The sequence below is a fragment of the Chiloscyllium punctatum genome, chromosome 13, assembly GCF_047496795.1.
Source record: "Chiloscyllium punctatum isolate Juve2018m chromosome 13, sChiPun1.3, whole genome shotgun sequence".
NCBI classification, from domain to species: domain Eukaryota; kingdom Metazoa; phylum Chordata; class Chondrichthyes; order Orectolobiformes; family Hemiscylliidae; genus Chiloscyllium; species Chiloscyllium punctatum.
Window position 1 is genome coordinate 96,390,345 of NC_092751.1, and position 14,228 is coordinate 96,404,572.

At 37.9% G+C, this 14,228-nt stretch overlaps 1 protein-coding gene across 18 annotated transcripts in view; it reads right to left on the reverse strand.

Annotated features, from left to right (window-relative positions):
* LOC140484687 (disks large homolog 5-like) overlaps positions 1 to 14,228 on the reverse strand; it is a 195,897-nt gene that overhangs the window by 17,441 nt on the left and 164,228 nt on the right. For all 18 annotated transcript variants that reach the window (XM_072583340.1, XM_072583339.1, XM_072583336.1 and 15 more), the window contains 5 exons: positions 12,320 to 12,484; positions 10,380 to 10,563; positions 4,961 to 5,109; positions 3,586 to 3,756; positions 227 to 423 (listed from right to left, as the gene is read on the reverse strand). In XM_072583340.1, coding sequence (XP_072439441.1) covers positions 227 to 423; positions 3,586 to 3,756; positions 4,961 to 5,109; positions 10,380 to 10,563; positions 12,320 to 12,484 — 866 coding nt within the window. The remainder of the gene's footprint in view (positions 1 to 226; positions 424 to 3,585; positions 3,757 to 4,960; positions 5,110 to 10,379; positions 10,564 to 12,319; positions 12,485 to 14,228) is intronic.

The window sequence follows — 14,228 nt, forward strand, 5'->3', positions numbered from 1 at the left end:
AATTAAATCAGAACAATCAGATAAAGAATCCTTTGCGACTCCTGCGATAATCTTTTACCTTGGGAATTACTGATCAAAGTCCCGATCAGTGAATTAAAGCAGGTTGCATTTCACTCCACCTAATACATTTGGCAATAAGATAACTAACATTGCAAATAAGCCATCATTAACATCTGAAGTTGGCTGATCAACTAGAATCATCTCTTGACAAAAATTGTCAAAATACCTTCCAACAAAGGGATAGAATCAGTGCTTATGGCATCAAGAGCCAACATCTCCTTTCCATCTTTCGAGTTATTCCGTTTATGTTTTTTATTTCGCCGGAAGAATGATCTTCGGGCTGCTGCTGACAGTGTCTTCACCGAGCCATTTTCATCCTTGACCTCTGACATACTGTGTCTTCTGCAAAATTCCTGATCCATCCTGCCAGAATAAAACAATTTAGCAGCATTCCATGGTTAAAAATAAGATGAGAATTCTAAAGTAAGGCAGTGGGTATGCAGTGGCAGTCAAACACAATAAGAATTATTTGTGACATGTAAACTCTGCGGTCATATGCAAAAATGCAAAAAGCCAATTTGAACACAGCAACGTGTCACAAATCATAATGTAACAAATAACTCAGTTTGTCTGTTTGCTTGCTGAGTTGGTGGGTTTGTTTTCAGACGTTTCATCACCATGCTAGGTAACATCATCAACGAGCCTCCGGTGAATTGGTGTTCTGTCCCTGTTTGCTGTTTGTGTGTCTTGGCTTGCTGTGGTGGGTGATATCATTTCTAATTCTGTTTGTGAGAGGCTGGATTAATGGGGTCCAAATCAATATGTTTGTTAATACAGTTCTGGTTTGAATGTCAGGCCTCTAGGAATTCCTGTGCGTGTCTTTGTTTGGCCTGTCCCAGGATGGATGCATTGTCCCAATCAGACTGGTGTCCCTCTTTGTCTGTGTGTATGGATACCAATGATAGTTGGTCATGTCTTTTAATGGCTATTTTGTGCTCACGTATCCTGGTGGCTAGATTCCTGCCAGTTTGTCCAATGTTTGTTGCAGTCCTTGCAGGGTATTTTGTATAATACGTTCATTCTGCTGATTGTGGGTATGGGATCCTTTAAATTCATCAGTAGTTGTTTTAGTGTGACCATACATCAAAGACATTTCAGAGATGATCACCCTACGCTGACCCCTAGGCATCATGGTAGCCCACATATCTACTACCACACTAAAGAAAACAAAAATGAGACAAGGAGTAGACAACATAAGGCAATAGCAATGATGAGAGATATGGGAAAGAGATACACTTGAATTGATGATGTTCAAAAGAAAATAAATAATGTATGTAGGCAGGCTAAATAAAATTAATATAATAAGATAGGTGGAGCACTGGAACTGGAAAGAAATCAACACATGCAAGGAAGGCACAAAAAAGTGACATCTATGAGAGATATAAACAGTGGATATAAAGAACACATAATGATCCACAACAACAATTCTGGCATTACAAATCATTATTATTAAAGTGAAAGAGTCCCTAGCTCTGCCTTTCAATCTCAAGACTCTTACTATAACATTATTCACCTTAAAATTCTGGGATATGAAACTAATGTAACCTGTACTCAGTTGTACCTAACAGGAGCAGTCATGTTCCTACTGGTTCCAAATTATGAACCATAAAAGGTGATTCAAAAGTACCATTATAAGCTACTTATCAGTACATTCTACAAAACAATGTGCATTGCATGTGACATGTCACCATTACGTGGTAGATCAATAATTGTACAGGATTACTCCCATCTTCAAATGAAGCTTCAAGATCTATTTATAAATATCGAGTTGGTCACTTTTGACTTGGCACTAAACTGAAAATGGCAAATGGGAAATACTTGGGGCAACATGCTCACAGATGAAACAATTCAACTTTTTAGGATGTAAGCAGCAGAAAAGATCCAGACTTGTCTGTATTTTCCATACCTCCACAATCTTTCTGAATTAATGGAAACCATTAGATTGATGGGACTTGTAATTTGAGCAATTAATGAATCTTGTACAAACAACCCAAGTATATAATGCCAAATCATCTCTTTCAACAGGAAATCTTAAAAGTTTGGCAGCACTTGCATTTTTATCATCTTATAAGATGGGAATTCTGTTCAGAAGCCAAAGTTTCCACCTGTTATCTTCTTGCCCGATAACAAATTCATACAGAAAATACAATATAGAATTTCCTACAAATTGTAGTCTCCTCTACACTCAGGAAACAAATCTACATTCTGCTCACAAAAAAAAGACACGAGCTGCCACTTTAACACATCACCATGTTCCCTGGCGAACAATTGTCTCAGGCTTGCTGCTGTGCTCGAGAGAGGCCCAGTGCAAACTGGAAGAACAGCACCTCATTTTCTGCTTGGGAACTCTGCAGCCTTCTGGACTTAATATCGAGTTTAACAACTTTAGAGTTGAGCGCCTTTTCCCACGTCTTTCCCCTACTCCCACACACCTGGCCTTGTCATCACATGGGCTGCTACCACACACAACACATTGTCAGCTACAAAGAGCTCCCATTAGCAACTATTCATTCCCCTAAACTGACCTTTATCCAGTGCTTTGACTGTCCAACTGATTTTCTCTCTTTGGGTTCTACTGTTCACTCCTTAACCCCTCCCTAACCCTATCTTCTGCATAAAAACCAACCATCGACTAGCTACCATAAATTCTGAAGGAGGATCACTGGACCTGAAATGTTAACTCTGATTTCTCTGCACTGATGCTGCCAGACCTGCTGAGTTTTTCCAGCAATTTCTGTTTTTGTTCCTATAAACTGAATTTATAGAAACAAAACTATAACTGGAATCAACCATACTTTGCTGGGAAATTTTCTTCTTGAGACATAGCCATAAAGTAACAGGCATAAAGACACGGGAATTCTCTGTATTGTTGCTGCAGCTTTATTTACTAAAACATTGAACTTCTTGACTACTTTTGGTTTCTGCTTCACAGGTGAAATGCTGCATTGTGAAATATGTCCAGATACTGGGAAATAAGAAGTAGTCAAAAAGCTTGGTCTTTGGCCCTTGAAAGCAAACTTTAATAGAAAACAAATATCCATTTATATAATTCAAAACACATCCTTAGACATTTCCAAAAAATTTGCCACCATTGATATAATATTCGTAAAAAGAAACCAGGATTGGCACTGATATCTCATAAAATACTGCAGTGAATTTACACTGCAAAGTCCTACAACAGCAATTAGATAAATGTTCACACTAACAATTTATTAAGGTTCTGACTGAGGGATAACTATTGGCTAGGCCACCAAATCTCTCTTGCATGCCTTAAAAAAAACCTGGAGTAGGAACTTTCACAACCAGACGAACAGGCAGAGAACACCCGGGTTTAACATCTCATTCAAAATTCAGTAGCTCTAATCATACAGCACTCTTCTGTTCACTTGACAACCACAACCTTCTAACTCTAAAGCAAGAATTACGTTTATATTTTAAAAGAAGTAGAATGCAATTATTTCTTATCATTTGAATGCAGAGCTTCTTCCTTATTTATGTTACCCTTTCGTCAATTGTTACGCTTACATGTACTTGCTGGGGATTTGCCCTCTTTCCAGCTTCTGAGCATTTTCATCCAATTGCCAGGCCATCCAGTAACCAAAGTTTCCTTGCGGCAGTGTGTCATCAACGTAAAGGATATCATCCTTCTTAAAACTTAAATCGTGCTCTACTTCAGCAACTCGATCGTAAAGTGCTCTGCAAGACCAAGCAGATGAAAATGCCAAAGAAAAGATTGCTGTGAACCTGTATTACTCAAACACATCAGGACTTAGCTTGGTAAGTAAAATTAAAACATGAACACCATAGAATTCCAAAATATTAGACAACAGAAATTAAAACCTGGCTAAGTAAAATATCACAATGGTTTCTGTTGGAAGATTGGGGTATTTTTCAATAGTTATGATTTGATTCAGCAAGTGAAGAATTAAATTATATTGTTAAATTATGACTAATTATAAACAGTTTCTGAAGGGAGAAAAGTCCAATAGCTAGGCCAAAAGTATGGTTTATGGTTTTATTGTCTTTTCTTTTGTTGTTTAGTGTACTTTCATGAAACAGTATGCTTAATAGAGTTCAGGATGCCTCTGTTACGCACGGGCTTAGTGGCTAATAAAGATTAACCAGGCCTGGGTTTTAGTGTTTTGACACACAAGGAGGAATGTCAAAGACAGAATAAGAACCTCAGTCAACACAACAAAACAAGTGACCTGTGCCTAGTCAACCAGTGTCTGGAAACAGCAGCCTGAAATGGAAGAACTGTAAACCACTCTTAATATTAAGTAGGTTTTCTTTAGTGCTTATTTGGATAAACAAAATAAATTTTGTAAAACTTGTGAAAACATATTTATACTTGGAATGTCTTTTAACCAATCAGGTCTAGTGAACTTTTAATTGGCTCTCTCAATCTTAGCTTATAATTGTAATTGTCACCAGAAAGCCTTGGTTCAAGTCCCACCTGCTCCAGGGGTGTGTCACAACACACTTGAAGATGTTCATTAAGAATATTTGTAATTGTAATCTATGTAGGTTTTTACAACTCAAGTTAAAGTGAACCTCAAAATCTTACACTGACCATGCAGTTGTAGGAGGCGAAGTATCTGAAAAATAATACACGATCCTTTCACATAAAAAGCTGAAATTAACATTGTTCTCCACGTGAAATTGTTGCAGATGTACTGAATGAACAACAAGAAAATTATGGCCAAATCACTGCTCCTTCCAAATGTTATTCTACAGACAGAGATCTAACTGTAGCTTAAACCCAATTATTTCTGTTACATTCTGTTTCTGTTACATTCTTTGCTTGACCCAACATTCCAACAGAATTTGTCCATGAAGTCCTGATCTATTTTCATTTGATGATTATGAGAAGTTTGCAGTTAATGATCTCAAATGATACCTGATATAGAAACCATCTCCGGCTTCATTTCTGATCTTGTTGAATTCCTCTATTCTGTACTGAGCCTTCACAGAGATGGCTTCTGTGGGTTTCAGCATTTCGACATAGGCCTGCTCAGCCGTCACATTCCGCATATCGGTGCCATTGTACTGCAACAAAAATGAAAAATGACTATAATCAAGAATTGCTGTTTACTTTGAATACATTCCAGCAAATAAGTGTTGCAGTAAAACCTCCTGTGTATTTTTAAAAAGTGTTCATTAAAATTTCTCTTAAGTTGAAGTTTTTCTATTCTCTCCATCTCATATCCCTGGTTTGCATACTGTTTCCTTGCAGGCTGTCAAACAGCTAGTAGATATACATTACCAATTGTCCCTTTCTAAACTGTCTAATAGGCACAGTAACTATATTTTCAGGAGCTGGATTATCTCTAAACCTTTTTTTCTCTGCCCACATTTTATTTCACTGCAATTTCTAGTTGTATGGTATAATGTTTATTCAAATACAGAGTTATACCCAAGCAAAGGTAAAGTTATAATGCAGACATACTGTTCCTGTTCAGTCTCAATGCACTATTCATTACTACTGAAAGATATTGGAAAAGAATGAGTGAGTAATTCTCTTGGCTGCACTGTATTTGAAATTGTGTCAGAAACTTATTCCAGTACTGTCATCACTTTAAACTCATGTTAAATTGTATGACTATATCAGAAAGGCAATGGTTAGGAAGAAAACAACTGCGATCTGTAAATTGGTTTGCAGAATAATTTCAGCAAATGTGATTTGTCTTTCCTTAGCAAAAGCTTTACAAATCAGGAAATGTAACATCTTTCGACTATCTGGTAAACACAGGCCAACTATTTTTTCAAAGGATCTTGCCTCATTTACTGCAGTGAGCAAAATCAATATATGTGTCATACCTTCTCTAAGGCCTTTATGTTGATCTCACTATAAGCAATGACAAACATAAACAGAAGGCAGGTATGAATAGTGCTATAAAAAATTACTAATACTGAGCAATGCTAGCCTTATAACTTTACAAATTTTTCACACAAATAGTCACAGAAAAATGGCTAATAAAACTAAAATATCTACCATAACTGAAATTATGACTATCAAGAAATTAACTGTTAAAGATGACAATAAAACACTAATACAAGAAACTGTAAATATGTGAATGCTAGCAGTGAAAATTAATCATTCGAAAGTGCTTTCATAATGCAGTAACAAACATCTGTCCACCTTATTAAGCACTTACAGAATGTATTTAAAACAAATTTAGGTACTGCATATAAAATTAATGAAAATATTAACCCCATCAGTAGTGGGGAACAAAGCTACACAAATTATGTATTTTATTTTAGGGAGGGCAAGACTGCTGTGGACTTGTCTGTCACTTGATTAAGTGGAAGATATTTTATTGCATTGAAGTACATTCTAGACAGGGAAGTTCAAAATCATGACTTTGACAGCCCTGTCAAAGACAAATTTCCCAAGTGCCTTGACACTGATCAGGCAGAAGTGACTTTAGTAGCTTGGACCCATTCACACGACGAAAGACAGGTGCATACCTGAAAACTATGTGGACTTCGCACATTCTCCCCACTTCCTCTGGGTACTCCGGTTTCCTCCCACAGTCCAAAGATATGCAGATTAGGTGGACTTAGCCATATGAAATGCAGTGTTACAGAGATGGGAGGGGTGCTCTTCGGAGGGGTTGGGTGGACTTGATGTGGTGAATGGCTTGCTTCCATACAGGAGGGATTCTATGATTCCAACTTTCTGTATCGTGAGACAACCAAATGACCTTTGGGATGCCCAGAATAACCACTTCAAGGTTGCTTTCAAGCTTGACATAAAGGCCCTAAGCATTGAATCTTGCATCTAGGAGATAGTAGCTGATAAGAGAGGAAAACTGTGACATCACCTGTGGGCCAGCATGCACCACCGTGATGATCAGACACTATAGAAACTTAGTAACACCAACACCAAAAAGCAACAATCCATAATGAGACCTGCCAATCACTTCACTCTGGGCACTTGAGCAGAATATGTCTCCCATGGATTGGTCTCTTCAACCATTGGCAGAAAGGACAGCATAAAAGGTTATCCCATTCTCAAATGACTCTATTTGCTGTACGACCATCAAATTATGGAAGGATGCCAACAATGACAACAGATTTTCATGTATAAACTAAACTGTCATACTTAAAATTCAAAAATTTATTTATTTTCATTAAACATCTTCAGACCACTGTCACTTTTTTGAGTGGACGCTGGTCTGCACCGTTTAATTATGACTTCAGAAGTTTTGCACTTTTGTGGCTTACACAATGATTTACATTGGGCATGCAATTCGTTTGACATGTAGACAAATGCAACAACTATATACTTGCAACATTAAGTGGAATTTGTTGGAATTCCACTTTGGATCTCAACAGCACTGCAGCATCAGATACAAACAGTCAGGACAATAATTTTGAACAAAAGTGCACAAGTCCCTTTTTTGTCGATTTCTGATGCAGGAGTCAGTACACACGGTAGGTTCCAAAAAGATGCTCTCACAGCAGACAGAATCAACTTTGCTATGTAATTTAATAATCTCTGCTCAGTGATGTGTTTACTTGAAGTTGTGCTCGTAAAGGAAGGAAAACAGTGCTTAAAAATCAAAATTGCAAGGAATCCAAAATGAGATGCAAAAGAAATAAAGGGACATTCCAGGAATAAGTCTTAGATGCAATAAACTGCAAAATAATCACCTGATTTACCAGATGTTAATTTCTTATTGGACAAGCATCACAATTGACTTCCCCTTGACAACAATATCCATAGATTTCAAATGCTGTCTCAAGTGCTACCATTGTTAAGCAGAACATTTGGAACACAAGAAGTATTAAATTTATTACTTGACACCAAATTTAATGTTTGCGTTATGACAATGCCCTGGGCACATACATCTGCTTAAACATTAATTTTTATTTCATAGCTCCAAATGGGTTGCAGATCTTCCAGCTTGCCCAAATTTCAGGGCAACATTTAAATTTCTGAACAATCATTCATAGTTCTGACGTACACATACAACAGTAAACAAAACAGTATGGTTCAATTTAGTATTAAACAAATTATTTGTTTTAAGAAACAAAAATTTCTAGAAGCAATGTAATGAATAACCAGATAATCTACCACACCAATAAAGGTCAAATACTGCAGGTGCTGAAGATCAGAAATAAAGACATTAAGTGCTGGAGAAACTCAGAAGATTTGGCAAGATCTACAGCGAGAAAAACAGAGGTAACATATCAACTCTTATGTGATTCATCTTCAGAACTGAAAATGGTTGAAAAATGATGGATTTAACGCAGTTGAGAAAGATAGAAGCAAGTGGAACAGAGGGAAGGTTGGAGAATGTCAGGGGATGAGCGAGATTAAAGATCACAGATCAAGGACAGAAACGTGAGCATGAGATGGTGTATTAAAATGATGTAATTATGCATGCAAACTACATGAAGGTATCCTGCAAAGTGGTCACTCAATCTACATTTTGTTTCCCCCAGTGTAGTGACTGCATTGTGAGCAGCAAATACAGCTGACTAGATTAAAAGAAGGACAAGTCAATTGCTGTATAACCTGGAAGGAGTGTTTATGATCTCTGACAAGGGGGAAGGTGATAAATTGGCAAATGCTCCACGACCTGTGACTGTATGAGAATGTGCCACAGGAGGAAAATTGGGGCAACTGAGGAATAGATGAGGATGTCACAGGGACAATGGCCCTTTTGGAATGCTGACAGGGAAAAATGTTATTGGTGGTGGCATCAGGCGAGTGATAGTGGAAAATGATCCTCTGAATACAGAGACTGGTTGGGTGGAAAGTGATGACAAGGGGAAGCATCACAGTTGTGGAAAGGTGGAGAAAATGGTTAATAATTTGAACAGTTGATGGTCCTGTATATCCAAGTGAGGGGGGAGTCCTTGGCTGAGGAAAAAGGAAGACATGTGGCAAGCTGCGGGGTAAAGATAGCAACAGATGCCAGGGAGACTGAGAAGCTGGAAGACAGTGTTTGCTACGGTGTTCTAACGGAGTCCAATGCAAGGTGGAGCAACAGCACCTCATTTTCTGTTTTGACACTTAACAGATGTCTGGACTTGGCATTAAGTTCAATAACCTCACATCATGTTCTCTATCCTCCATTTTAATTCCCTTGCCTCGTTTGGTTTAGCTTTCAGAAAGACGGACTTATATTCTGTTATTAATACCTTCTCTCTGCACCCATCTCTTTTCTGTTACCACTCACTTGCCTTTTGCTTTATAACTGTTGTGAGCTCTAATTCCCCATGCACTCTGACCTTCTCTTCTGGTCCTGCCTACTTTTTACCACAGTGTAAACTCATCATATTTCTAACACTCTCTTCATTTACAAAGAAGAATCATCCAGTTTTTGGCACAAGGTTTTGAAACCTCATACAAGACAATGTTTGTAAGGAAAGGAGGCAGATACACTGCACTGCAAAGCAAGCTAAAATCAACTCAACAGAAGAGTTCTGTAACATTACAGATAAAATAAAAAGGTTCAATTTTTGGGGGGAAATCCTTTAAAAGTACACTATGCTACTCAGGAGGCAAGCTCGAGCTTTAATATAAAATGTTGTCGCATAATGAATCAATGATAACCCTGATGAGAAATGGCAATCTCACTTAATAGACATGAGGATCATAAATGTACAATTTTTAAAAATGATGGCTTTCAACTAGAACCCAGAGTGTGAAAAGGCAAAGGACAACTGTCATCAAGCAATATAAATAGCTACAGTAAATGTTTGTATGTTTCCATGCTGTACATCTCTATGATTCTAATAGATTGACATAGAGTGACTCTATAAATGATGCACAAAGCGCTATTTTTATGAGGTAGAGTCAGCTGGGGTACAAATCATCTATAGTCTCGACATTGATGATGAATGGAAAATGCATGCACTCTTGTTTGATCTGCCTCTTTTCCATTCCCTATTGAATAGTCTGAGACTCTCTGATTTTATTTTAAACTGTTTGTGTGACATATGCTTGAAATTTAAATGCAAGTTTTAATGTTTGGAGGATCATTGACTTTATTCAAATTCTGAAAATCAAAATTTTCAAATGAATTGCTGATACTGATTCTGCAATCTGCCAGCCTTCTTACTGTAATGATTTTAACAAGGTCAGCCAGGTGGACCTCATAAAATGAGTTCCCTGATTGGACCAGATTAACAGCCCCAATCAGGGAGCCCTGGCTGACAGATAAGAACAGAAGTGTTAGATATCTTGTTCCCTCTCAGAGCAGGCTTTGAGGGAGCTGGGATCAGTGTCAAGGACTCTCTGTGTGTAAATAAAGAGTGACTTGGTGATGGGATAATAGCCTCTGTGGAGTTATTTCACTTACCTCCAACAGTTTATCCCCGGGAATCAGCCCATCAGGACCATTTGCTGGACTGTCATCGTCCACCTTTGCCACAAATACTCCATATAGGTTTCCACCACAAATTTGGATCCCTAATTCCATTTGGGTTTTCTTTAGGAAAAGGAATCGCGGTTCAGCAATTTGGTTGCTTGAATCAATTGACTTTCTGTTGAATTAAAAATGCAAGAAAGAAAAACAAGGAACATATTTATTTTCATGTGATTGTAGATTAACACGGTAACCAATCAGGAAATGTATTAGTCAGGACACAATGATATTTTGAAATTAGTTTGTTGATTATCCATCTTTCACTGAATGTGTTATCAATACTTGCTAAGTATTTTTTTGATGGAAGTAAAGATTGCTGCCCTGCAAACCAGCAGTAACATCAGGCCAAAGTACCTATTAACCTTAGATGAACTTTTCTTTCAAGATCTCTAACTCTTCTATAATACGACAACAGTTGCTCACAGACAGCAGGTAATCAGTTCTTCATATATCAATAAAAAGGTAGCGTGACAGTTCATTGCACATTCAATGCAGAACTGATGAATAAACAAAATACAATAAGGACTATGCAGTAGAGCAAACGGGGTCACTCTGGTTGATTTACCCTCCTTTGTTCAAGTGCACTAAACCTACTGCACTTCCTTTTCATTTGCGAGCTGAGATAACAAATATAGCACAGATCTAATATTGACATCGGGACCCCCTTGGTCTGTGTGCATTATAAACTACCTTTCCATAACTTTCATGGAATATCAAATTTGTCAATGCATCTTGAAATAGGTATTCACCCACTCAATATGCCCTCCTCAAATGATGTGTTCCATGGTAGGAACCTTAACGTTAACGTGAACCTTAACAGCCAGTCTCTGCCATCAGCCAACATCCAAACATTCAAATTTATTTTAACATGGCCTCTCTTTCTAGAACATTAATAAGCAGGAGAAATAGCCTGCATCTTTGAACAGCTTCATCAATTTTAACACAATTACAAATTGGAATTGAAGTGTAAATCAAGGTGCCTCTACCCAGCAGAAATAATGATACAGGATAAGTAGTGTAACCTTATTAAATTCTAAGCTATAAAACCAAACCAGCATTAAAATCATAAAATGTCACACTATTCAAATATATACAGGTCCATAAATTATTTATCACTAAATTCCAAATGAGAAATATAGCAGATTTTCTGTGATATTTTGAAAATTAATTCTGTTTTGAATCACAAAAAGAACTATTGAATGGTTACAAGAACAGAAGCAAGCTATTTGACCTGTTGCATCGGTGTCAGCGCTCTGAAATACAACTCACCAAATCGCAGTCACTACCTTTTCCCCTCACCTGCAAATTAGTTTCTCTAGATGCTTACCTAACTATCTTTGAAGGCTTTGATCAAATTTGCCTCCACCACATTCTCAGGTATTGCATTCCAGATCATAAGCAATTGTTGTTTAAAAATGTTTCTTCTTGCGTTGCCTTTGTTTCTTTAGTTGATCATCTCAATTTGACATCCCCTGGATCTCAATCCTACAGCTTTCTCATCTACTCTATCCATATCCCTGTAAATGTTGAATAGTACTATATAAAAGCAAAAAACTGCAAATGCTAGAAATCTGAAAACAAAACTAAATGCCATAGATACTCAGCATGTCTGACAACGTCTATGGACATTTCCAGTCCCATATTAAGCTTTAGAATTGAATAACGAATAGTCCCTTGCTTGATGCATTTTTGATTTTTTTGTTTGCAATATGCCAAAGGTGATCATTCCTTCAAAGCAACACAATAATCTTTAGAAGGGCACAGTCAAAAGTTCTGCCTTATCCAAATGAAATGAAAAGGACAAAGTTTTATTCTGTCTCATAACAAAGGAACTTTAGTCTTAGTGGTGTAGAACAGCTCCGTTTATAACTGACCTGATTGAGTCACGTGGACTAGTAGTTGGGGTGGTTTGCTTCGATGGAGGGGTTATTGTCCCTTCATCCTGTTCACTCACAGCATCAATCATGGAGTGATTGTCAGGTGTTGTTGCTCCACTACCCCGGGGAGTTGAATGGTTACTTATTGGCTCCAATCGAGAACTAGTAACACAAAGCACATATTGATCAACATTAAATGTTTAGAGAGTCACACAGCATGGAAACTGACTCTTCAGTCCAACTAGTCCATGCCGACCATGTTATCAAACTAAACTAGTCTCACTTGTCTGTCTTTGGCCCATATCCCTCCAAACATTTCCTTAGCCAAATGTCTTTTAAATGCTGTAACTGTGTCCATATCCACCAATTCCTCTAGCAGTTCATTCCACAATGAACCACTCTGTTAAAAAGAAAACTTGCCCCTCACATCCTGTTTAAATCTTTCTTCTCTCACCTTAAAAAGATGCTTAGTTTTGAACGCCCCCACCCTAGGGAAAAGACTTTTGCTATTCACCTTATCTATGCCCCTCATGATTTTACAAACCTCTGTAAGGCCACTCCTCAACCTCCTTTGTTCCAGAGAAAAAAGTCCCAGCCTATCAAGCCTTTATAACTCAAACCTTCCATCCCAGCAGCATCCTGGCAAATCTTTCCTGCACTCTCTCCAATTTAATAATATCCTTCCTATAGAAGGGTGACCAGAACTGTACAAAGTACTCCAGAAGAGGCCTCACCAACATCCTCTACATGACGTCCCAATTCCTTTACTGAAAAGTCTGAGCAACGAAGATAAGTGTGCTAAACACCCTTTTCAATACCCTGTCTTTGTGTGGTGCAGATTTCAAAGAATTATGTGCCTGAACCGCAAGGTCTCTCTATTCTACAACTCTACACAGGGCCCTGCCATTAATTGTCTAAGTCCTGCCTTTATTTGTTTTACAAAAATTGAATACCTCGCATTTATCCAAATTAAATTCTACCTGCCACTCCTCAGTCCATTAACTCAATTGATCTAGATCTCTTTGTAGTCTTAGATAACGTTCTTCGCTGTCCAGTATACCACTAATTTTAGTATCAGCCCATGTCTCCTAAATTCTCATCCAAATCATTCATATGGATGATAAACCAAAGTGGATCCAGAACAGCAACGTAAGAAGCTAGCAATAGTTAGCAAACTCATTTAAATATTTAATATATTAGTAGCTTCCAATTAACAACTTGGCTTCAATGAAGAGCTGCTTCCTTTTTTTTGAGGTATTTTCTGCGTTGGAGCTGACTTCCTCAAAGTTGAAGAGCAGTAATTACTGCTTTAGAAGTCATGCATTGTTTTCGAACTTTGGGGGAAAGAAGATCTAAACAACAGCCTTTAAAAAGAAGGAAGGGAGACAAAGGCAGTGACCACATGGGAAGTGATTCAAACGGAGAAAGAAACCGACACTGCTGTCTGACCCAGTAGTAAATCTGCATAGCTGCTGCCTTTGCTGTTTGGTTTCAAGTATCTCTGGACATTAGAGTTCATTCTAAGAAAACTAAACAAACAGTGAAATTCACAGCTGACCTTGGAGAAATCTGTGTGGGCAAGCTCACAACAGGGGATCAGTTAAGAGGCTAGTTTTTAAGTTTAAGTACAAAGCTAGAGGGTAGCAGTGTTTTTAGAGCAGTAAGACAGTGCTATTTTCAGGGTCTGTAGATGGTTAAGGTGCAAGGATGGCCTTCAGTAGTGATGTACTCTTCTGGTTGAATGAGAGAGATTAGGGAGAGTTTCCATGTTACTGATGATTATGTCTGCAGGACCTGTGTTTGGTTGTGAATCCTATCGTGTTGCATGGATCTGTTGGAGCAGCAGTTAAAGGCAATGAGGAATTTACAGGAGCTAGGGAGTGTGATGGATGGTAGTTGCGGGAAG